General features: G+C 42.0%; 1 protein-coding gene across 1 annotated transcript in view; it reads left to right on the top strand.

Moving 5' to 3' along the window:
• Positions 1-380: 380 nt before the first annotated feature.
• ppargc1b (peroxisome proliferator-activated receptor gamma, coactivator 1 beta) overlaps positions 381-23,072 on the top strand; it is a 47,490-nt gene continuing 24,798 nt past the window's right edge. The window contains exon 1 of the mRNA XM_066649723.1: positions 381-496. Within this exon, the coding sequence (XP_066505820.1) occupies positions 416-496 (81 nt within the window). The 5' untranslated portion in view covers positions 381-415. The remainder of the gene's footprint in view (positions 497-23,072) is intronic.

The raw sequence follows: 23,072 nt of genomic DNA, 5'->3' as shown, positions 1-23,072 counted from the left end.
CACTGATGTGGAATTAAGGGCCAGGCAACGCTTGCCGTAGAAATGAGTCATAGACCGTGCGCTGTTGGAGACAGCAGCAGCATCAGGAGTCTGACTGCTGAAGAGAGATAGAGTTGAAGGAGTGGATTTGGTAGGAAGAACTAAAGTATCCCTCATATTCTGTAGCCTACTGTGTGGAGCAGAGAGAACCGTTCAGCCAGAGACTGATAACCCAGAGGGCGCTTTGGTAACGGTTAACGGTGACAGTTTGGTAACTGCCGAGAGAGAGAGAGAGAGACAGAGAGAGAGAGAGAGAGAGAGAGAGAGAGAGAGAACGAGCCCTGTATGCTGCCCCCAGGCGGCTATACGCGCTCACTGCGCGCGAGCCAACCTGTATACCCCCTCCTCTGACTTCTCGGATCTCATTCTCTAGAAGATGGCGGACTGCGTTTCCCTGTTAGATGAGGAGCTCTCTTCCTTTGTCTTCAATTACCTGACAGAAAGCTCTGGGAGCCAGGTAAGGGATGCTCGTTTTCCGCGAGGACGGGCTTGCAGCTCTTGGAGCTGCGCTGTGTTTTTGCACGTTACCCGCCGTGGCTTGTCGCAGCGGCGCGAGACTAGAGCTCGATGCCGGGTCTGAGTCTCCGCTGCGCGAGCCGGTGTCTTCAAGCCCTGACGTGTGGTCTTCACGTGGATTTGGAGGAATTGTCGAGCAGTCTTTCATTCTTGATTCGCCGAGTGAATAAAGCTCCGTTTAGACTCGCGTTTTTGAGATACGCGGCTGAAACGAAGCATTTTCTTTGGAAATTCGCATGGATGATCACGACTGCAAAACTTCAGGGAAAAGAGCGGAGTTTGGCAGAAAGAAAATCAGAAATTGCCCGGCGAGTCTGACACGTGGGTGCTGGCCGCGTGAACTTGAATCGCTTTGTATTGACCTGAACTGTGTTCGCGTGAGGTTTTATTGCGAATAAATCATGAATCGGACAGAAATATGAGAATGCACAGTTTTTTTTTGCAAAAAAGGCTGGTCTTTTCTAAGTATTCATCGTGCGCTTATATTACAAGTATCGACACATTTTAAAAATGTGTTCATAAAGGATGCTCTAATATTTATTATGCAGCTCTATTCGAGTAAATGAATGAATGCTGTTGACCATTTTAAGGCTGCACGAGTGGTGCTTTAGTTGTGAACGCTCTCAAACCACACTGCTGACTAATAAAGGAAGTTTAAAAACTTCTAAGGAGGAGGGTGATGGTGGTGGCCTGTGAGTGCACAGAAAAAATAATGTTGCGTCGGTTTTAATCGAGTGAAATTTATACGACTACAAATCCTACACCATTATAACCCATGTATCACCAGAATATCGTTTATAAGACAGATAGATTAAACATGACCGAGAATGTAGACTATTTCATTCATTTGGTTACTGGAAACCAGTATCCGGTAGCTACATGTGCTCTTTCCAATCAAATCCATACAAAGCAGTGTTTCCCCACTCTGGGCACTGCATGTGGTGCTCTGAATGCGTCGTTGTGGGGCTAGAAAGAGTGCACACTCTTTAATTGTGTGTCGTTAGTTTGCGTAACCGTGGAAGACTTGAGTTTGCGTAACTGATGAAAGTTTTGTAACCCATTGTGAGTCTTGTAACACTTTGATGTGACGTGGAGCAGCTCTAGGCTACTTTCATTTGCCTAGTGATATATGTTGCTGGTTTATTTATTTACGCAAATCCTATAAGAGATCAGACAAATTCAGTACATTGTTTAATGCTGCGTTTTTAATCGATTTACTCATTATTCAGAACAGTGTTGGGATGAAAGTGACGTGTTTACTAGCTATTTCAGAGGGTGTTTTGACACGATCCGCGTGCACAAGCGTGTCCAGTGAATGAAATGAAGGCGACTCATTTCAAGATACCATAAATTTCCATTTATGGTCAAGTTTTTGAAAATACAGTATGAGCTGAAATATGATGGAAAACACGTTTATTATTGAAATGGTGATTATATTATAATATATTTGTGATATTTGTTTCATGTGTGAAGCCCACGCTGATGAAGGGTTTGGTAACAGTTTGATGTGACGTGGATGTGCTTTGCTGTCACTGGGCAGCGGCAGATATCAGTGGGCTATAAACAGGGAAAGAGTGCGTTAGGGCGCGTACTGTAACTGAAAGTATTGGGATGAGTGTCACGTGCTTAACGGCTATGATTTGAATACAGTAGAGCGGGAGAGGACGGGCTGTTGGCGCAAAGTTGAAACACTGCTGAATTTGACGTGTGATCCCGATGATGATGATGATGATGATGAAGCTGCTGCCGTGTGCTGTTTGTGATGAAGCTGACGTGTGTGTGTGTGTGTGTGTGTAGTCTTGTTGTCGGTGTACGGCGGTTACTGAGTAAACCGCTGTTTGTTCTCTATTAGTTTCTCCGTCCTCGTGACCGGAGCCCGAGCGCGCGCTGCCGCCGCCGCTGCTGCAGTCATGTGCTCGCCGCCGCTCCACGTAGTAGGGAAGGGGGGCGGGGTTGGTGGGTGACGCGCGTGCCCCCCTCCGGGCTTGCACGGGACCACGCGTGCGCAAGAGCGGAGAGCCTTACATCACGACTCATAATTCACCATTTACACGGAGAGTTTTCATGTGTGTGTGAGAGTTTGTATGTGAGTGAATGTGATATAATGTGTTTGTGTGTGTGAGAGAGAGTGTGTGTTTGTGTGTGTATATGTTTGTATGAGAGTATTTGTGTGAGTTTTGAGTGTGTGTATGTGTGTTTGTGAGAGAGAGGGTGTGTATCTACTTGTATGAGAGAGTTTGTGTGTGTGTGTTTGAGAGAGTATGTGTTTGTATGTGAGTGTGTTTCTGCGCACAAGAGAGTGGGTGTTTGTATGTGAGAGTGTTTGTGTGTGTGAGAGAGAAGCTGCTCACCCTCAAAACTTCCACTTGTCTCGTCATCAACTCCCTGACGGAGTAATTAATACCAGCTCAGCCAGAACCCACCTGGGACTTAAACTAAACCAAGCCTAGATTCACTTTACTGTAGGTTTGAACTAGAATGTAGAACCTCTGGTGAAATTACATGTTTTTGTTGTTGTTGGTTGGTTGTTTGTTTTTTTTTTTTTTGTTTTTTTTAGTCAGAATTGTTAACATATGCTTTACAGGGAACATAAAATTCCCTCAAATGAAAATCATGACTTCATACCTTGTTAACATGTATGTCAAGTTTATGCACTAGAAAATGTATACAGGGTATGCAGGGTTACAGCTGGGCAGATTCAGACAGCCAGGGTTTCTTACATCATAAATCTAAAGATACACTCCCATCAAGTTGGCGAGATGGGACTTTCAAGCTGCAGGAGTGTAGCAGAGTGGTGAGTGGAGATAGAGACAGTGACTAATTACATATTCATTGATCCACCTTTACTAAATAAAGGTGAAGGTAGGGTTACATTTAAGCCCTTTTAAAGGTGTTATGAGACTTTCTTTCTTGGAAATAACTTTTAAATATGCCATTTTGTATAAAGACCAGAGGAGGAATTAAATGGCTCAGAAAGGGGTGTGCTATATGAGCATGTGTGTGGATTGGATGTTGTGTTGATTGTAAAGCGCCCTTGGGTTTCTATAAGGGCGCTATATAAGTGTAATGCTAAATGAAATAAATGACGATATCATATCGTGAAGGATAAAAATATGTGCGCTATACACCATCACAGGGAGACTGTTAAATCGTGCTACAATGCACATTCAGTCCACTGCAGTTTTAGGTTCATATATGCTAAGTCTCCAGTTTTTTTCCTCAGAAAAGCACACTATTTGCTAGTCCCCTTCATGCCCACCCTAGAGACACACAGTTAAACCAATCATAGCAAACCATTGTGTCTTGGATTGTTTCCCCTCCCCTTTTCACAAGCAGGAATCCATGAACAACAACAAAAAAAAATTACCTAAAAAAATGGATCTCTGTATGTTTGGATTTTCCCAAACCAAATTGGCCAAAATGGTCTGTTATTCTTTTTTTTACTGCTATATTTTTAAATGGGAGCTTGGTTTGATTGTACTGTGTAATAAGTTGGAAAAATAGTATTAAAAACCAGCATGAGAAAGAACTGTGATAAAATCGTGAGCCAATCAGAACAGAGCTTATTTACATGCAGGTAGTTTTAAAACTCAGTTGTCATAATAAAAATTGGTTATTTACCTATTGAATTATCTAGTCAGACATTGACCAAAGGATTGTGTTTAAGGCTTATGAGAGTCATACCCTGTACGACCTATCACCCCTCGCAGCAAATTATACCCAAATCCACCTTGAATAATATTTGTGCACAAAATGGAGTGAGAGATTTGATAAAGTGACTGCAGAGACTCTGATGGATGCTGATTTAGCTGGACATTATACTGCACTGGCTCTGAGGCTTAGACAGAGAGAGAGTTGTCGTGATGTGCGGCACTGCAGTGCTATGTGTTCTGAGTCTGTGATACAGGCTGAGTCACCTGTCCTCACAGAGTCAGGCAAATGTATTTACACCTTAAAATGTTTCTACCCACACGACTCGGTGTCACCTAACTTTTCCCCCATGCTCAGCTTCCCATAATTTTATGCTAATTTGCCGCCATAAATATACAGAACCGACATGCTCTTTAAAGAGGTTTCAGACAATGGCCTCTGTGTATACATGTTTAGTTAAGCACTTCCATATCTTATTCTCCCTCTCAGCAAGTGTTTAGTTGGAAAAATCAAAGCTGCCTCTGTAAAACCGCCAAAGGAAGAGCATGCTTAAGATGTTGCACTCAATATGATGTTGGGAAGCTGTCTCATTACGTCTAATTTCACTTCGATTTTCATCTTTAAGGAATCCAATATACTTGAGTGTATTAATTTGTGATGCGCCGATAATGAGCGCCTGTATTGAACATATGATTGCCCCTGGCACATGGATTTTTTTGTTGTAATGTAGCTCACAGGACTGAGCCCACCTCCCTATTAATTCTATAGAATGTTCTCACAGTCCCTCTTTCCTTGGTGAGCGATCATTAGAATGGCTGCTTCCTCTATCTGTGTCCTAGAGGGCTGTCATGCAGCTTTGAGGAGGGCCTCTGGGGATGTGAGTGATCTGTATCCGTTGCTGACTGCGTGGGGGTGGGGGGTGAGAATGGTCCCAGGGAAGATCAGATATCAATAATTAATACAAAGTAATCCATCATCAGATAATTGCTTAATTGACACTAAAAGTTAACTTTGCTTTGAGTTCCTAGACATGACTGGATTGAGAAGCGATATTTTTGCACCATGAACTCTTAAAAACCATCTTTTAGGCTTAAGTCTTATCTCCGAATATTCATAAAACAATGTCTCAGACATAAGGCAGGGTATTCATAACCATTTTACATAAAAGCCTATCTAAGGAAGCTTTTAGCAGCATTAAACCCTCTGGATGTCTGGTTCCTATTATCACAGTTATAAAAACGTTTGACTCAGTAACTTTTTTCTGATACCTGTGGCAATCCCTTTAAAACAATCTCTGAGTTGATCCGAACATCTCTCTGCCTCTTAACACATACTTTAGCATTCCTGAGCTAGTGTTAGTCACATTAGTATTCATGTAGGCCAGGCTCTTCTCAGTGAACGATGTATTAAGTCATGTGAGAGGCCATTTAGCCTATAATAGATGGCTGGGCCTCTATTGCCAGTCCTCTGACCTGGCCTTGGGTTGTGCCTTCATGAATATTTCTCATCTTTCAGGTGCAGAGTTGAGCTGCTATACTGTTCGCAAAGTGGGTTGCAACAGAGCAATATATAGGTTTTTTTTTGTTCCATGTGGTAAACCTTTGTTTTAAGGTGCGATATAATATTGTTATTATAGTGTATTATGTTTAAGTAAAGTGTAGTATTATAGTAGTGATTCACATTAATATTGATATCAAAACAATAGCAGATGATTGCCTAAAATCAGACATCACTGATTAGATTTGGCCAAGATTTCAAACCAGTATTTGATGTTGTATTTATTGTTCTCTGGAAGAGCTGAAAATAGAAGATGTCCATGCTGAGCTCTTGTGCTGAAATGTGCACGTTGTTTTCGCAGTAATAAATGTTAGATTTCTCTGTAATGCCATTCCAGGTGATTTTGGTCCACATTTTATGAATTTTATACATCAGCATTGTCATCGCAGATGTTTTTCATGTACAAGCACAAAGTTACATATCAACATCAGCCCACAGTTCCCACATCAGTACATAACTGATGCATGTTTTAAATTATTAATGAAAATGCTGCATTAGTATTCTTAGGCTAATAAAGCTGACCAGACTGAGTGCTCTCGCTTGAACCTGCCTAAGGATAGCCAGGCTGTTGAGGTCATTGTTTGCAGTGGTCATCATTTGCAAAACTAAACTGGCTTGGGACAGCACATTTGCAATCAAAACAAGGTCACAGGTGTGGCGTCCCCAGACTGTACACTTCAACACCTGCTTATTATGTGAAATAAATGCACACATTTTTATAGTGTTATTTAGGTACATGGGTTTGGTCTAATTGAGCGGAAACACTGAATATTCTGTGTTTAACTAAAAGCCAGATTGACTAAAGCTCTTTGTTTTGTTTTTAATCTGTAGCCAGTTTCCCCCTGTGAAATGGCGTTTTGAGAATAATGGAATGTTTGTAAATAAGTGAGCTTCATCTTGAATTACAGTCAATGTTGAGGGTAAAAGTCTGGTCTGGGATGGCCAGGCAGACAAATCCGCCCTGGCCTTTACGTGGGCAAATTTTCAAACAAATAGCACACTGCCTCCACTGACACTATCTTGCATAACAATATATGGGCCTACAGTTGGGTCATGAGGATTTCAGGATTAAAGAAGGGACAGTTTATAGTTCACATTCAGAAACTGAATCAAGTGCTCTTCAGAGTCTGGTTTGTAATTTCTTCACTTGACCTGTGTATAGGACCACCTCTGTTACCCTGACTATTAGAATACCCTGCAGTATGGTGCTTGTGGAAGGAGCTAAGTCCCAGAGCTCTGAAACAGTTAAAAGTGGAAAGAAATTTCCGCATGTTTTGCATTGCTAGAGGAGGAGTGCACCATGCCCCACCATGGCAATGTACAATCAGGGGAGGGCAAGTTCAGACTGGTATAGACTCTCATGAGACAAAAGAAACCTGTTAAGTGCTTCATTAATATGTGTTGTTTTAGTTGTAGCCTTGATACCATGTGCCATGATCTTTTGACCCTGTTTTGATTATGGTATGCCCCATACTCAGTAAATTGTATCTGATTGGTGAAAGACATATAAGCATGTGCAAGGGACTGGGTTGGACTTTGGCATTAGACTTTCTTGCTAATGTTTTATGTATGATTCTGTCAGTGGCAGATGTTAAAATAGCATACAGCTGTTGCCAAGAAGCATCTTGAAGCTAATCAGTCGTGACACAGACAAATCTCAGATCAGCAATCAGCAGGATTATGTGAAAGCAGAAAACTAACAGGCTATCTTTAGTGCACAGCGTTGCTTTATGTACATTTCAAAGCTGTTTGCAGACGTAAATAGAACCAGAGTGAACTTTTTTTTTGTTTTCTTCTATTCAATATCACATATTGAATATGAGTCACATTCATCAGCTCAACCTGATACACCTGCAGCACAATAGCTGGGAATCTGTGAAGTTGAAGGTCCAAAGCTTTAAACCGTTACTTTCTATGTTCTCATTTCATGCTGCCCCCAGTTCAGTGTTCTACTTATCTTATCAAAATGGGATGGGTATGAGCTTGTTTCTTTTATCACTCTTCAAACTGACCATTTATCTTTTGTTAAAATGTACTACTCTCATTATATTGGGCGTAATTTAGGTCCCGTCACTGTTTGACTTTTTACGGAGTGTTTCAGCAGATTATGAACAAGAATCTTCTCACCCAGGGGAGTGCAGCAGGAACAGGGAGTGAAGATCATGAACTGGCAGATAAACATGCCATTGTGGACTACAGGGATTTACTAAACGCTGCTACAGAGTTTATGGAAACGGGCAGCGTTCATAAGGGTGCAGGCCACTACTCACACCTTCTACAGACTTTCCTTCCACCACAAGTAGCACAAGGGACAGTATAGGCGTGGGTACCCGTGCCTCTCCCAACAACAAAGCACCAGTGTGTTCCTCCACATGGAGTTGTGCTTGGGGAAAACAGCTAATCTGGGGAGGACTTTTCAGTGGGTCACTCTTTTCTGTGAACTCCTGACTTGCTGGGCCTCTTGCCAAGTCCTGCAAAAAACTGTACAGTTCTGTTATCTTCAATGAGGAGGCCTGGCAGGAGAAAAGGTGTTCACCAGCTCGGCACCGTTACAGGTGAATGGAATATCCCTCTCTGCTTCACCGTGTTGGGGCCTGTGACCTAATTTGATAGTGAACTTCAGCTTGGCAGGCTTAGCTAATGGTAGCGTGACCACAGCTCTGCAGTTTGTCACTTTCGTAGCCAGTCTGGACTGGCTTTATTCTGTGTGTACAAACAATTGAGGGACAACAGGAACATTGAAAAGGAGGCCCAAAAGTTTTATTCAAGTCATGCTGGAATCAGATTCTGATATTACTGGTAAATCCAGGCACACCACTGTTTTTTTCCTCCCTGTCCTATTCCAGCCATAATTATGTATGCTGCGTTTCTGTTGTGCCCTAGCAGGATATGTGCTGACTGTGATGACATTGTCAAAATGTGCTCCACTCTACTACTAGGGCCTTGAATAACATGGCCATGCTGTTTACAGGATCACGACAGAGATTTTGAAACAGTAACATGCCTTACTGGTACAGACTTGAATGTACCTGCACGAGTGTTTAACAATGCAGAAGGCACGTCAGATATGTAGGGTGTTGTGACAGACCTGGAAATGTATAGAGAAAGATGTTGTTCCTGCTGACATCACAATTCAGTAATAACATGCGAAGCAGAGAGATTTCATAACACTGTTATTGTTGTAATTCTGATGTTCAAACTCACTGAGGAACACATGATAAAAACAGACAGACCGCCCCCCCCACCCACATTGTTGCCTTTTCTTGTTTCTAGGTGATTTCACTTGTTCTAGCCAGGCAATGGAGTGATGGGAGAAGCAGCCTTTGAAAGAGACGTAACAGTGACCATATTTAGACATATATCTCAGTTTGATCAGGAGCTTTTATAAATAGCACCATACTTCTTAGACATCTATGGCAAATTCACATTCTCCCTTGCTAAAGCACAAGAAGGACCAGCTGACCAGCTGATGGGCAAATTTAGCTAAACTCTCCAATAAAGGCTTTGGTTTCAGTTGATGTTCTTTGCCACAAGGCAAATTTTGAGCAATCACAAGAGAAAGTTCTGGAGTCAGTTTTATTCCTTGTCAAAGGCTTGAATTCTGCACACTCTACAGTCTTTTTTTTTCTTCCCTTCCATTAGTTCTTTCATGTACTCTCTCAGTACTCCTTGTGCTTTTCAGTGGCTCCCTCATGCAGCTAGGCTGCACGTGACCCTTTTTCTAGTCGCTCTCTGCCTGTGAGAAAGCATGAGGGATCTCATTGGGTTGTATTAGCATTTCAGTGCATAAATTTGAATATTTGGCTTTCCCACATGATCACAGGGACAATATTTCATATTCCTCTTGTGATAATTGATATCAGACTCACGAATTTGTCTTGCCAGAGTTGAAATTGACATGCATTGTTAATGTTTAAAACCCAGTGGGAGTGTAGTGCTTTGCATTAAGGTATTATTTATCTTCTTCTTGCAGCCCTTGTCACAGATGTGGTGGAGGTTTCAGGGATCAGACTACTCAGGCACACACTTGTGAGGAAGACAAACATTGGTGGAGGTTCAGATAGGGATCCAACCTGGCTGTGATGGCTTATTGATTTCTTTGGATGTATTTCTCTTGAGGTTATTTCGCAGAAGGAAAACAATTTGCACCTCAACATACTTTCTTGACAGTTCACTGAAAATTTGTTTTCTGCTTTCGGTGGGTTACAGAATAAAGAATAAAGCAGTTTGCTACTTTCACACCTCTTGACAGGTGCTCTATATATGAACCCTGCTGGAATTCTCTGTCAGCCGGCCAGATGAGAAAGTTCTATGGATCATGTTAAACTGTTCCCTTTGAAGCGGAAATCACTCTAATAAATGTCTCTTAAGTCTGCCAGCATGTTGGAATACCAGTGGCCAGTCTCATGGCAATGAAACATTATCCAGCTTGTGTTGTGGCTGAAACTCCCGCCTACTTAGAAGTAAGTTCATGATGAAAGTGAAGTTGGGCCTTTTTTTCTGGAGATCATGGCTTTGTTTTGGTTGAACCACCATAGAAGTCCCTGCTGATCTGGTGAAGCACCATTCAACAGTGAATTTTAGCTTGGCAGGTTTAGCTAATGATAACGTGACCACAGCTCTGCAGCTTGTCACTTTCATGGCCAGTCTGGACTGGCTTTACTCACATGGTACTTTTACTTTGAACCTAGTCTCAATTAAATGAAGTGGCAGCTCTGTAAGTACACACACCTGAGAGGCAAAGAATAGAGAACTCTACTGTTGTACCCTTAATTACATAGCCAAGATGTGTACAGCATCCAGAGAGAGCTTTGGTAACATATGCATACCTTACTGGTACAGACCTGAATGAGACAGGCTGTACCTGCCTTGGTGATTTACAATTTAGATAGCTTTCCAGGTACGTAGTAACAGGTAGTGTTGTAACATACCCGGAAATGTGTAGTGAAAGATGTTGTTCATGCTGACATGACAATTTGGCAATACCATACAAAGCAATGAGGTATCACAGTGCTAATTATTATGATTTCCATCTTCAGACTCATTGACAAATACCTGATATAAACAGACAGACTTTTTTCCAGATTTCTGCATTTCCTTGTCCTAGGTCAGTGGTTCTCAAACTGTTTGAGGCACACTTAGCAGGCTTTGGTGGTATGGCAGATGACATCTGAAAATGTATCATGTTCACTGAAAAAAAAGGATTAATTGAATAATTGAAAATCCGAAGTTTTGTTGTATAAATAATAATCGTTTTCAGAGTTGTCATCATTCGGTTAAACTTAAATAAAACTAAAGCATGTTTAAGGGTGGCACTCTGGTGCAGTCACACAGCTCTAGGGACTTAGAGGATGTTGGTTCAAGTCCCACTCCAGGTGACTATCAAGAAAATACTATCAAAATCAAGAATACTGTTACCCCACTCTACAAATCCCAAGAAACATCTTGCCATGCTAGTTTGTGGATTGGTGTTTCTGTGATATGATTTATAGTTGGTATTTGGTAGTTTTGGTTTGAATATGGTTGGCACTTGGTCTAAAATGTTTGAGGGCTGCTGTTTTAGCTGAATAGAGAAGCGGCTTCTAAAAAAATCAAACATATATTGAGACAGAGAGAGAGATATGGGAAAGTTGCATGTATTATGAAAATCTGTTTAATAAATATCTGTCAGCATGTTGGAATACAAGAGGCCAGTCACATGGCAGTGAAACTCTTGCCAGCTAGTGTTGTGGTTAGAAATTCCGCCTACTTAGAAATCTGGTCATGATGAATGTGAGGTTAGTCTTTTATGTGGAGAGCATGGCTTTATTTTGGTGGTACCGCCATAGAAGTCCCCGTTGATCCAGTGATGGACCATAGAGCCAAGTGAAATGCATTAGGGGAGTCTGTTGCTAAAGGGTCATTAAGATGGGAGAGGCATGCTAGAGTATTTGTGGCTTGCCAGTAGCTCAAGGTTGGCACAAAGGCCAAATAAAGACAGAACTGTTAAGACCTGCTGAATGGGCTTTGGAGGATATTCTGGCTCCATTTGTGCCTGTGTAGACGACAAAACTCTCAGACAATGGCTAATATAATAACTAACACCGCTGATGACGATTTCCTGTTTGTATTCTCCAAAATAAACGGAAATGAAATCCAAGGACAATGGTACAGTACATTAAAATGAAAACAATAACCTCATCCCCATAACTTAGGGCCCCTTTTATGTCTTTACACATAGCTGGACAGACAGGAAAAAGCTATGAGAGAGGAAATGAGGGGATAGTGAATGAGTAAGTCATTTTGTCTCCACTAGCAAGCCAGCGACTTGCATAAGTGGTTCCCACATCCCCTGGCAAACACCCACTAATTCACACTGACAGAAGCCCTAAAGGTGTAAACTCCCACTCGATTCCAGAAATATGTAATGGGCTGTGCTTATGGTAACATACAGAACTTACATCAAAGGGAGTTTTCAGTCAGACAACTAGAGGTTATTCTCAGCTAACCAAGACCTCTTTCTCCATCACATATAACAGTACAGCCCTCTGTGTGTAGTTAAGCAACAATGATTTTCTTGAATCCAAGGCACGAAGAATGCAGGGAGTAGATGTTCATGGTAAGTTGCTGTCAATGAAGAGTGCCTGAAGCAGCCATTAATGGAAAGGCTAGGCTGTTAGTGGCACAAGAGTTACTTTACCACCCGTAGGCTTCTCTCCCTCCTCTGTACCGAGCCTGCTTGAAACAGGGGTTGCGTTCAGAGGACAGCCAGTGACACAGGGACCTCCAGCTGGGTCTGCTAATCTGCTGATGAGTGGGGTGAGAAAGGACAAAGATGGATTACCTGCCAGTGCCTTCCACACTTTGACGTTTGGCACAAAGTCCCAAAGGACTTTCACAACTGTGCAACTGTCCTCATCTTTGATATGGACATGGGAACAGAGCCATAGAGTTACACAGTGCCTGAGCACATGCTGTAAAAAACTGCTCAAGGAATGAGGATTACATAGAAATATTGGGTAAAATGGTCAGGGCAGATGGAAATTTTCAGCCTTTCAGGTCACTCAGTTGAGACAACGACAAATGATTGCTTCAGCATGTGATCTACTCTCAGATTGATTCTCTTGTGAGAAGACGCTTACAGTGGCGTGTTCATCAACCAGGAGATCTTAGAGATGTTCAGTCTGTGGTGCATGGACACAAAAGTCCAGCAAGTATATTGTTGCTGGAGAAAACTTGATCCAGCTTGTACCTGAGCTATCTGAGATTAACTGCAGAACTGCTGGAAATGAAGCAGTTTCCCAGCTCAGTGCCAGTTTCATTGAAGGCCTGAAATCTAATTATTTGTCCTGTTCATTTTTTTAGGACAGAAGAAACATACATATTATTTCCTGTCTGGATGAACCTAGATTTCATCAAAAAGGACTAGTGTTCCATACCCATTTTACATTTATGTGGCAGATTATAATTTACATGCACTAGGTCCTGCTGTATCAAGATGTCCCGCTGTAACCTGGTGCGATTTTATTTGAGCGTGGTGGGTATTGGTCTGACAGAACGAGGGATTGTTTGTTTGTGGAAAACTCAAAGGAACATCCCTCTTTGATCTGACAGCTGTGAAGTTCAAAGTAGCCTTGCTTGTTCAGAAGAGCACATGTGCGTTTGTAGACCCAATTTGTGTGCTATCAGATACCAGCCGCATTGATTTGATACACTGCTTATCGTCCGTGTTTTGTGAGATTAAATGAGGAAATATATTGTCAGATTGTACTTTTTCTCCAGGCCTGAAGAGGTTTGTAGAGTGATATATCATGAAATATAAGAAAAAGCTTCCTCTAACGCCCTCTGTTTGCCTCAATCCAGCTTTTATTCCAAATATGGCTGTGCTGCTGTGTGAACTGCGCAGTCACGTGCAGTGCGACCACACAGATTTGTGACATGATTCTCATAGTTGCTGCTGCTACAACAGGGTTATTCTGCTGTGTAAACAAGTGTGCTCTGCTAATCTCTTCCCATCGTTTCTGGAGGCTGGAAAAAAGAGTGTATGTGGGAGCAGACGGATTTGAGGTTTTGTGCTCAGGCCTGGGTTGGTGCTTTTGCAGGTTCCTTTTTATCTGGTTTGCTTATGAGTGACAAAAATATCTGATTAAGATTTGCTTTCTGTCTTGTATCTTCTTCTTTCAGTTTACTGAGTATTTAGAGAAGCTCTGTGGAGACTGTGCTGACATATTTTACCTGAGAGGATAATGACAGAGTGAAGGCCAAGTCAGGTAAACAGTAGTGTAATTCATTACGTATCCTAACCCCGAGAGCAGCCAGGGCTTAAGCCTTAAGCACTGGTTATCTGCTCACATTTGGTTAATCTTCCCTTACAACTGCTATTTTGACAGACTCCCAACCTGCCCTTTCGGTGACTTGAAACATAAAGTGACATAGTTTATTTCAAAGTCAGTAACACTCCAACAGCCCTTGCTTTAGTTTATTTGAAGTATTAATAATGCATATTTTGCCTACCTTGTTCCCACAGCTAAATCACAGCAATATTGCCGGTGTTAAAACTAAGTACTGCCGACATTGCAAGATTACATTAATCTGCTGATTCTGCTTTATATCTTCAGCTACAGTAGAACTGTTTTTGGGTAGCAGAGTCGTTTAAGGTGAGCAGGCACACCCAGGCAGCAACTCTCTCCTCCTCAGCCCCTGTCCGACGTGTCTGGCTTTGTAGGCATTGCATTTCTCTAATGAAAAGAGCCCAAATGTCAGGCACTTGAGCGAGAAAAGGAACCAACAGAGCCACGATTGCTGTCAGCTGCCTCGCGGAGCAGGCAGATTGTCAGCCGGCATCCCCGCTCCTCCCTTATCAGTCAACCCAGACGCCGCAGGCACGAATCACTGTAGCCCAGGGTTGGAATCTTGCAGCTGTAAGTCAGCCGCACTGCCATGGTGTAAATCTCCAGCGGATGTGTTTACATGTTGACCAAGGCTCGACCGCAGGAGACTGTGGTACACCGATGTGGGAAGCACACTGTCTGCTTTTGTATAGGTGCAAGGCAGGTGGTGTTTGAGAAGCTTACGGTTGATGACTGCAGTGCTAGGGGAAGTGAGTGATGGGTTGGTACAGTAGTGATGATGTGTCACAGAAGTAGTGTGTGTGCGTGTGTGTCTGCCTCTCAAGGACGTCCCTGTGCTGATTACACTGACAGAAGCCCCAGACAGAGACTGACCATCAGCTAGTGGCTCCCTCTTAGCAACTGTTTGATGTTTCCAATTTTCAGGCAGCACACCAGCAAGTTTGTACCATTTTCTCATCAAACTGGAATACGTGTATAAAACGCATTTGTGAGTGAATGAGAAGCCAACATATGTGCAGGGGCTCACGTGACTGAGGCTTCTGGCTTGTGCAGATGCAAGAGTAACAGACATGTGATGGTTTCCCACGCAGAGTCGGGGGAAGCTGCATAATTATGAACAGAAACCGAGACTGAAGACTTAGTTCACGGAGAACGAGTAATTACAGCCCTCGGCTAATAACTACTGATTTGAGACAGACCCTGGGATCCCCAAAACGGCAGTTACGGATCGGGAGGGATTAGCCACGCAGATTGCCGTTGTGAGAGTGACGAAGGCTCGTTGTAGCCAGGGAGTGGGTGGTGTGGCTGATGATGCCTGCCAATGGAGCAGACCTTGACTGTCATAAAAGGGAGCACCAGCGAAGAGGGAACAGCATCTGAAGTGACCTCGCAATACTCTCCAAAGATGGCTCCCCTTGGATTTATTACACCCTGGGCACTCACGATCATCACTGTTTGTGTGTGGGAGAAAGAGAGGCATAGTAAGCAAGAGTGTTTTTTGTGTGTACTCTGCTCCACTGTTATCAGTATGTTTGCATGTCAGAAGAGCCCAAATACTTGACCTTTGTGTTGTGGTGATCAGAAATTGCTGACGATACTACACCACTACATTTATTGCCACAATTTCCGACTTTGAAGATATTGATACAGCATGGGCAAAGTCCCCCAATGTATGAACGAGGGCTTTAGAAAGTGAAAGCAAGTGATAAATATATGAAATATTAATATTGGGCTGCTGTGAAGGATTTTACAAATACCGGATGTCTGTTTATTTGTACATCTGCACTACAGCAAGTTAATCCATGTACCAAAGCATGAAACACTCATTTCCAAAGAAGCTGTGGCCTTTACCCCTGGCTTTTAGGGGAGGTGGTCATGAGTAGAAGGGTATGAAATAGCACTGAGGTGAGAGGTGGATATCTGTTTGCCTGGAGGCCTGGAAGAGCACTTCAGCTAATTAATTGCATCAGTAACAAAGAGAAGACTCCATAAAGTGATCAGGGCTAATGAGCGGTCATAGTTACACAGAGGACTGAATTCAGTTGGATTTTAAGACAAATATTGCAAGAAACTAATATTTCAAGTTGCTTGATTACTCATGTACATGGTAATTAGGGATCATTATGCATGGTGTAGCCGTGGTTCAGACTTTGTCAGTGAGTTGAAAGCCTTTTTTTTTTCTAGCAAAATTCTGTTATCTCAAATGCCTTGAAGGGCGCTCTGAGCATTGTCTCTGTTTTCCTGTGCCTCGGTTAACATAGTGTTTCAGATGATACTTTTTATGAATGTTAATCTTGTTAATCATATTGTCTGTGGCTTCCTCAGCATCGTACATTGAGGACAGGATCATTGAAAAGCAGATTACATGTACAGAATCATAACATAAGGCTTTCACGTTGCATAGATATGGAATGGATTAAACTAGAATTTAGCACATTTAGTTTTTGCCATAGACACTAGCTCATTTGTTCCTGCACAGTTTGTGTTGGTCATCTTCCAGTCCTTCATCAGTGAACACAGGATGCTGTTGGCTGGATATTTTTGGTGTGGTGGATTTTTCGTAGTCCAACAGTGACACTGCAGTGCTGAGAATGATCTATATCATATCTGCTCGGTTCTTGACATTGAAGAACAGGGTGAAATGGGGATAAGAAATTATTCAGAGAAACAGGTGGATTGCAGTCTGTAATTGTAGAAGTACCAAGTGCTTCTTTATGGTCAGTGGAGCTGAGAGAATGGACAGTGAGTGTAGATACAAGGTAGGTGTTCCTAATCCAGTGATCCTTCAGTGCAGATAGTCTATTAACTGCATGTTTAGAGTATGAATTTCGTATGAGTTTCTCCTTTCGTTTCTATAAACTACAGGTGACCAACTACAACAAATCACATTCTGAGCTAAAATGAAGAAAAGGTGATGCATCTCCAGGATTCCCAAGCAGCTTTATCTGGGTCATACAATTGCATGAGGCCTTGTGGGACGAGGACCACTTTTCTTAGTTTTTTTCAGTCACCTTGCTGAGGAGGAGAGTTGGTGCTGCAGCTTCATATGGCCTCTTGTTTTTGTCGGGCCCTTGCCAGGGTGCGGACGTCAGCAGATTTTGTCTGAGGGAACAGTGTGGTCCTGCAGCGGACCTGACGCCTCTGTGAGGTGGGTGTGTGTTTTAGGGTGCCAAGGGACATGGCTGTCTGTTAAACACGTTCTCCACACTGAGACACAGAGCCGTGGCTGTGATACAGAGGCAAGGTGCAGGAGGAGGAGGATGGGAGTGGTGCGTTAGTGCTGCTGAAGAGGGAGGAAAGGCCAGGCAGCAGGGGCAGTGAGCTGTGAAAGAACAAACGTGATGCACCTTCCAATGGTGCTCAGCAGCACTCAGAGACAGCACTATGCCAGAGTAGAGGAAGAAAATAGCCTTAGAAACAAAGCATCTTTTCTTTTCCTCCCATCTCTCATGCTCTGGTCCCTCATCTTTTATGCTGGCAAAATTTTTGCAATGTGCTTTCACTGTTATTCTCACTGTCCTAACCGTTCATCTTTCTCTCTCTCTCTCTCTCTCTCTCTCTCTCTCTCACTCTCTCTCTCTCTCACTCACACATTCTCTTCTCGCATGGTTGGCGCCTCAGTCACGTTTGTGGGTCGGCTGAGGACAGGGGTGCAGTCTCAAGACTCTTTCTATTTTGCCACATTGAAATTATTCAAGACTTTCAAAAGATGAACCATTTGGTTGAGCATTGAAGCAAACAGAGCTTTTCCATGCCACAGTACAGTTGGTCTGATGATGGTCGGATAGAGAATGGAGTGGGTTTTGTATCCCAGTTGCTGTGCCCATCTGCCTATTTGGGATGAGGCAGAACTGAGCAGTTTTGTTCTTTACAGACCAAGTCAAAATCATAATTCCCTCAGTAACCACAGAACATTTGCTCAGTTTTTTCAAAATGTCAGCATAATTCAGAATTACGGTTAGTTTCCTTTGAAATGAGACATTTGTAATGAATCCTGTTAAGATAGATTTCATTATGATGGTTGTGGTGATAGGTATCAGGGACAGTGATGGCTACAACCTTGCCTAAATGGTTGATTAGATTGTAACATTCTTTGTAGCTATACAGAAAGATTTCTAAAAGGTTCTTTATTGAACCAGGGCCCCTAATGTCCAAAATAACATACAACGCTTCTAGAAAATCCTTGTGTAAGTTAACTACCATTCATCAATTCATATATAAAAGCCTGTTCCCCATGAGCCATTTAACCAGGCACAGAACCATTTAAACCTTAACTGGTTTAAAGTTTATTAAAGTTAAAGTTAATTTAAAGTCTTAACTGAGAATAGTTTCAGACCCGTTTAAAGGGTGTTCAGCATAAAAACAGCCATTTTACGCCCTACTTTAAATGAACAGTGGCCCTAAATGTGTGAACCATAATGGAGCATTTCACATCAGACCACTCTGAATGCTATTGTTTACACTTCAATCATTTAATTATACAGAGATTTAGAAAATTCCACATTAATAGTGTACTAACTTTTGCATATTTTCCAAGTAAATTTTCTTCCACACTCTTAATGAATCAGGGTTACGTGGGCAACCTGTTGTTGGTAGGTAACATGTAATTATTTTATGCTCAGTTGGCCACACTCTTAATCTTTATTGAATGACTTTGTAAATCTGTCATCAAGCTTGGCGTGGGGTTCCAGTTTCTCAGCAACAACCAGAAGCATTTCTATAGCTGTAAGCACAAAACCTCATTGAAAAACAATCAGACAATGAATGGTGAAGGTGCTTTGGTGTGCCACATAGTAGGTCTCAGTTACACTTCACACTACAGTGCAGCAAACCGATCCAGATTAAAAGGCTGCCAAAGAAGCTCAAAGTCACAATTAAAGCCAATAACAAGTTTTTCTTTTCCTTGGCTGCCTTATTGTCGACCCGTGTTTAATGGCGTTAGAGTCACAGAGAAGCAGGTTGCTCCAGTCTTCTCATATTGCTCACTGGACAAAAAAGCATAACGAACTAGTTAGAGAACAACTCTGCAGGAGAGAGTGAAGCTAATGATTCCCACCACATCTAATTAAATCTCTGCTATGATGAGTGGAGGGCATTTGCCATTCTTGTTTTCATTTTACTGCTTAATCATATATCAGTGCTGATGTATTGCGGAATCCTGAAAGGCATTTTTGTGAACAAGGTATATCTTATTAGAGATCCTGACAGGTGCTGTTTTTGAGTAACACATTTTTGGAGGCTCAGACCTACAAACGTGTTGTTAGTATTTGTGTACATATGAAGGATGGCCTAATTCCAACAGAAATGTAGTGTAGTTTATTCAGAAATACACTGAATTCTAATCTAAGGTGGTGGATGCTATAAATGCTATAAAAGACTGAAAAAACAGTGTGTGCTTTGTAGTTGTTGTTTTTTTTTATTTAATCTTAATTTTTAATTAAATGCTACAAAATAGATCTGTTGCATGGACCTTTACACATTGTGGTTGATTAACTGTTGTGGTTACTAAGGAATCATCAGTTTCCGTTGGGTTTCATGCATCCATTCCCCTGCTGTTCCAATCTCTATTATTAATGGGTCCTGCTAGTGTATGAGACAACGTTAATTTGATCCTTCCTGGAACAGACTGTAAAATGTAGTTGAGTGGGTTCAGGTATTTGAAGGCAGGTACTGCTTCTCCAGTGCTGCAACTGATCTCGGGACCACGCAGGGAGATTTGAGGAGTTCTGTTACCCAGTGTATCCCATGATGAAGCTCCTGATATTTGCACCAAAAAGGCCTGACCTTTCAGGAAGGAGGAGGGTGCTAGGATTTACCCAACGGGAAGTCCTGGGATGTGGGACCCACATCCGATCTTCACCCAGCCACACTGAGAAGACCCCACGGGTGGCTAACAAACTGTCTGCTGTCTAAAGGATGCAGAGTGGCTTTTGAGCCACAAAGCTCAACCTAAGACTTAGAACATATTGGCACTCATTAACTCTGATGTTTGTGGTTGTTGTTTTGCTTAAATGCTTTAGAGATTCATTAAAGAGGTCTCGTGATTAGAGGTCTGGGAAAGCCAAATGTGACTGATAAAAGTGGTCAATAAAAACACTCAACGTTAGTGAACTCAATAACATACCAATGAAAAGTGTGGATGTCTATTGTCACAGTCCAAAGAAAAACATGTACCTAGTAGTGACTTTACAGGAGAAGGAATAAATCTTGTCAATGCAAAAAAGATTCCAATTTAAATTATGTTTGAACATTTCTATTGGTCCAATAATCATGACATTTTCAAACAGCATGATGATTTTAGTTTTGAACTGCCGTGGTTGGACAGGCTATGTTTAAATGCTCTGAGGAATATGTGATCAGACTCTGCTTACTGGGCAGCTTGGATCTCGAGAAATGGGAACAGTCTGTTTCAATATCCAGCGTCTGCTGCTGCTCTGGTAAATATAAGGGATGCAAATAAATCTTCACCCTGTCTGTGTCTGCCTTTGCTCCTAGAGAAGAATACTTGCCACATCTTTAAATTGACTTTTTGGATCTTGTCCTTTGCTACTGGAAGGAAGAATATGACAAAGTGGCCAATTTCACATGTATTCAAACTTACACTTAGAGCAGTCTTTCATTTAAACTGAAGAAGTGGGTGTTTATATATAGAACAAAAAAGCTGAATGTAAGAAATAGAGAAATTATGTTCTTTTATTTGAAAAAAAATATATATATATATAAGTGAAAAGAGCTGTCAAGATAACAGCTGGATCTCTGCAGATTTTTAGGTCCTGCTGCGTAAGGGAATGGAATTTGCAAACAAATTTAGGTTGGCTTTAGGAAACCGATTAGCCTTGCACCATCAACGGGTTCCCGGATGGAGAACATGCCATTTCACCTAGTGAGACAAAACGAGAAAGAATCAGCGATATTCCTATGGGCTAATTCCCTGCAATGCAGCTACTCTGCCATGACCTTCAGTTCCCTCCAACTATCTGAGCTTTGCGCTCAGCACATGGTCTAAGCTGCTGCGATGTCCTTGACATGACAGCTCCCTCCATAGTCTGGGTGGGAAACTGACGTGGAAAAGAAATCACCCCTACCTTAATTACTCCTAATGACCTTAACTGTTGGCTAATCCTGGCAGATTTATTCAGAGTCAAATACAGGTTGTTGTGACTGTTCACCCTTTCCAGAATCCTGGAGCATTGGCAGGATGACTGCCATTCTGAACAGGGTAAGCTCTCTTTAAATAACATTTGACACAGATACGGTCAGGGTCCATGGTATTCTAACTTAATTATTACTATAGGAGAAGAAGAGTTCTAGCATAAACACCAGGTTGGTAAATAATGGCTTCCTAGACCATGCTGGAGACGAAGGGCAAATGAAGGCCAGGAAAATCTATGACTTGGTTACGCTTTATGTGGGACGCCCTACAGTTACGCTTTCCACGGCAATGACTTGAAGATGAGGCTTGGCAGATGGCACTGCCTTCTGTCTGAGCATTAGGAATTCAGGGTGAGTCATATCCTTGTTTCAGAGCTCACCTAGAAAGCCAGCACCATCCCAAAGATCACTCATGATATGCCCCAAGACCTAAAACAGTGCTGACTCTGAAATATCACTTAGGCATATGATTAAATGTCAGACCTTTATGGGACAGGGATAGATATTCAGGGGAAAGGTTATGCAGAAGCAAGGTTTCTTCATCAATACATGACGGGGTGTCTGTGACATTACTCTTGGAAAGTGATTCGGAGAATTTCCACAAGTGGTTGAAAGGTCATGTGTTAGTACTCTGCAACATTTTGGCCTATTTTGGATTTTGGAATACTTTTTTAAAAGACCAGTTCAACACTCAAAACACATACCTTCCATGCTCTTCAGGAAGTTTGTCACTGTAAAAATGCAAGAAGTTTCAAAATTACATATATGAAAGGACACTGGTATGTTTTATTTGTAGCCATGGCATGTGCTGCTGTTAATATTTGTCTCCTTCAGTAGACTGCTGCCATTCAACTTTGAGTGCAACTTGAACAGCTGTGTCCAAACGCTGTCCTTTCAACCTTTCTCGAAGCAAAGGTCATTTTGGCTGTTCAGTTGATTCTCTGGTTTCAAAACAAACCCCCGTTCTCTCATGGCACCCCGAAAATAGAAACGAGTATATTGTGTGCATCGATTTCTGGGCCACTGCCGAAAAGCCAGAGAAGCTTAAGTTGAAGATAAATAACGAGAGTTTGGAATCTGTGGCTGATTTGTATTTCATCGCAATCCAGTGAAAAACCTGCACCTCTGTTGTTGTTGATTTTTAGTTTGCAACACCATTTGAACACAACATTGTCCTTCACAATGTGTGAATATTTTATGATAAATGGGTGTTTTTTTTGACAATTTTTTTTTTCAAAATGTTTCACTTGCTGGCAAATCCTTATCAGAAATAACCTCAGAGAACAATCTAGGTTTAATAGGCCAGGGTGCTAATGCTCATGACACTTCCTCTTAGGGACGACTGGATTCAAACCACCATATCACTGCAGTATTAGCTTTTCCACAAATAGGTTTATGTTCTGTTTTCATAGGCCAGTCTAAGAGAGTTTGAGAATTAGAGCTCCTTCTGCAAGATTAAGAGACCCCTGAGAAAGTGCTTCTGACGGTGACCCGTGTTTCCCCCTTTGACACCATACGCAAGTTGATGTAGTCTATGAATACTTGCAATCTATATATAGTAACTGCGATTAATACACATCGTGTCAAGGAATTCATGACCTACAGCGTTCAGTGGAGGTTAGGTTCTGTTTACTGCAGGAACTTTGGAGTCTCGACTGACACCTTGTGGTGGTCTTTGACCACCTTAAGAGGTTGTTAAAGTTGGTGAATTCTTGGCACTGTGCCTTGGGCAAAAGTTGGAAATCTGTGTTTATAATCCTGTATCTCACCGATCTCACACTTTTCTGCCTGCAAGAATCATGCATCATGCTTTTACAGTACAGTGTC

Source organism: Hoplias malabaricus, chromosome 17 (genome assembly GCF_029633855.1).
Source record: "Hoplias malabaricus isolate fHopMal1 chromosome 17, fHopMal1.hap1, whole genome shotgun sequence".
Classification (NCBI taxonomy): Eukaryota; Metazoa; Chordata; class Actinopteri; order Characiformes; family Erythrinidae; genus Hoplias; species Hoplias malabaricus.
Note: the sequence above shows the minus strand (reverse complement) of the source record. Positions and strands in the feature narration are given on the sequence as shown.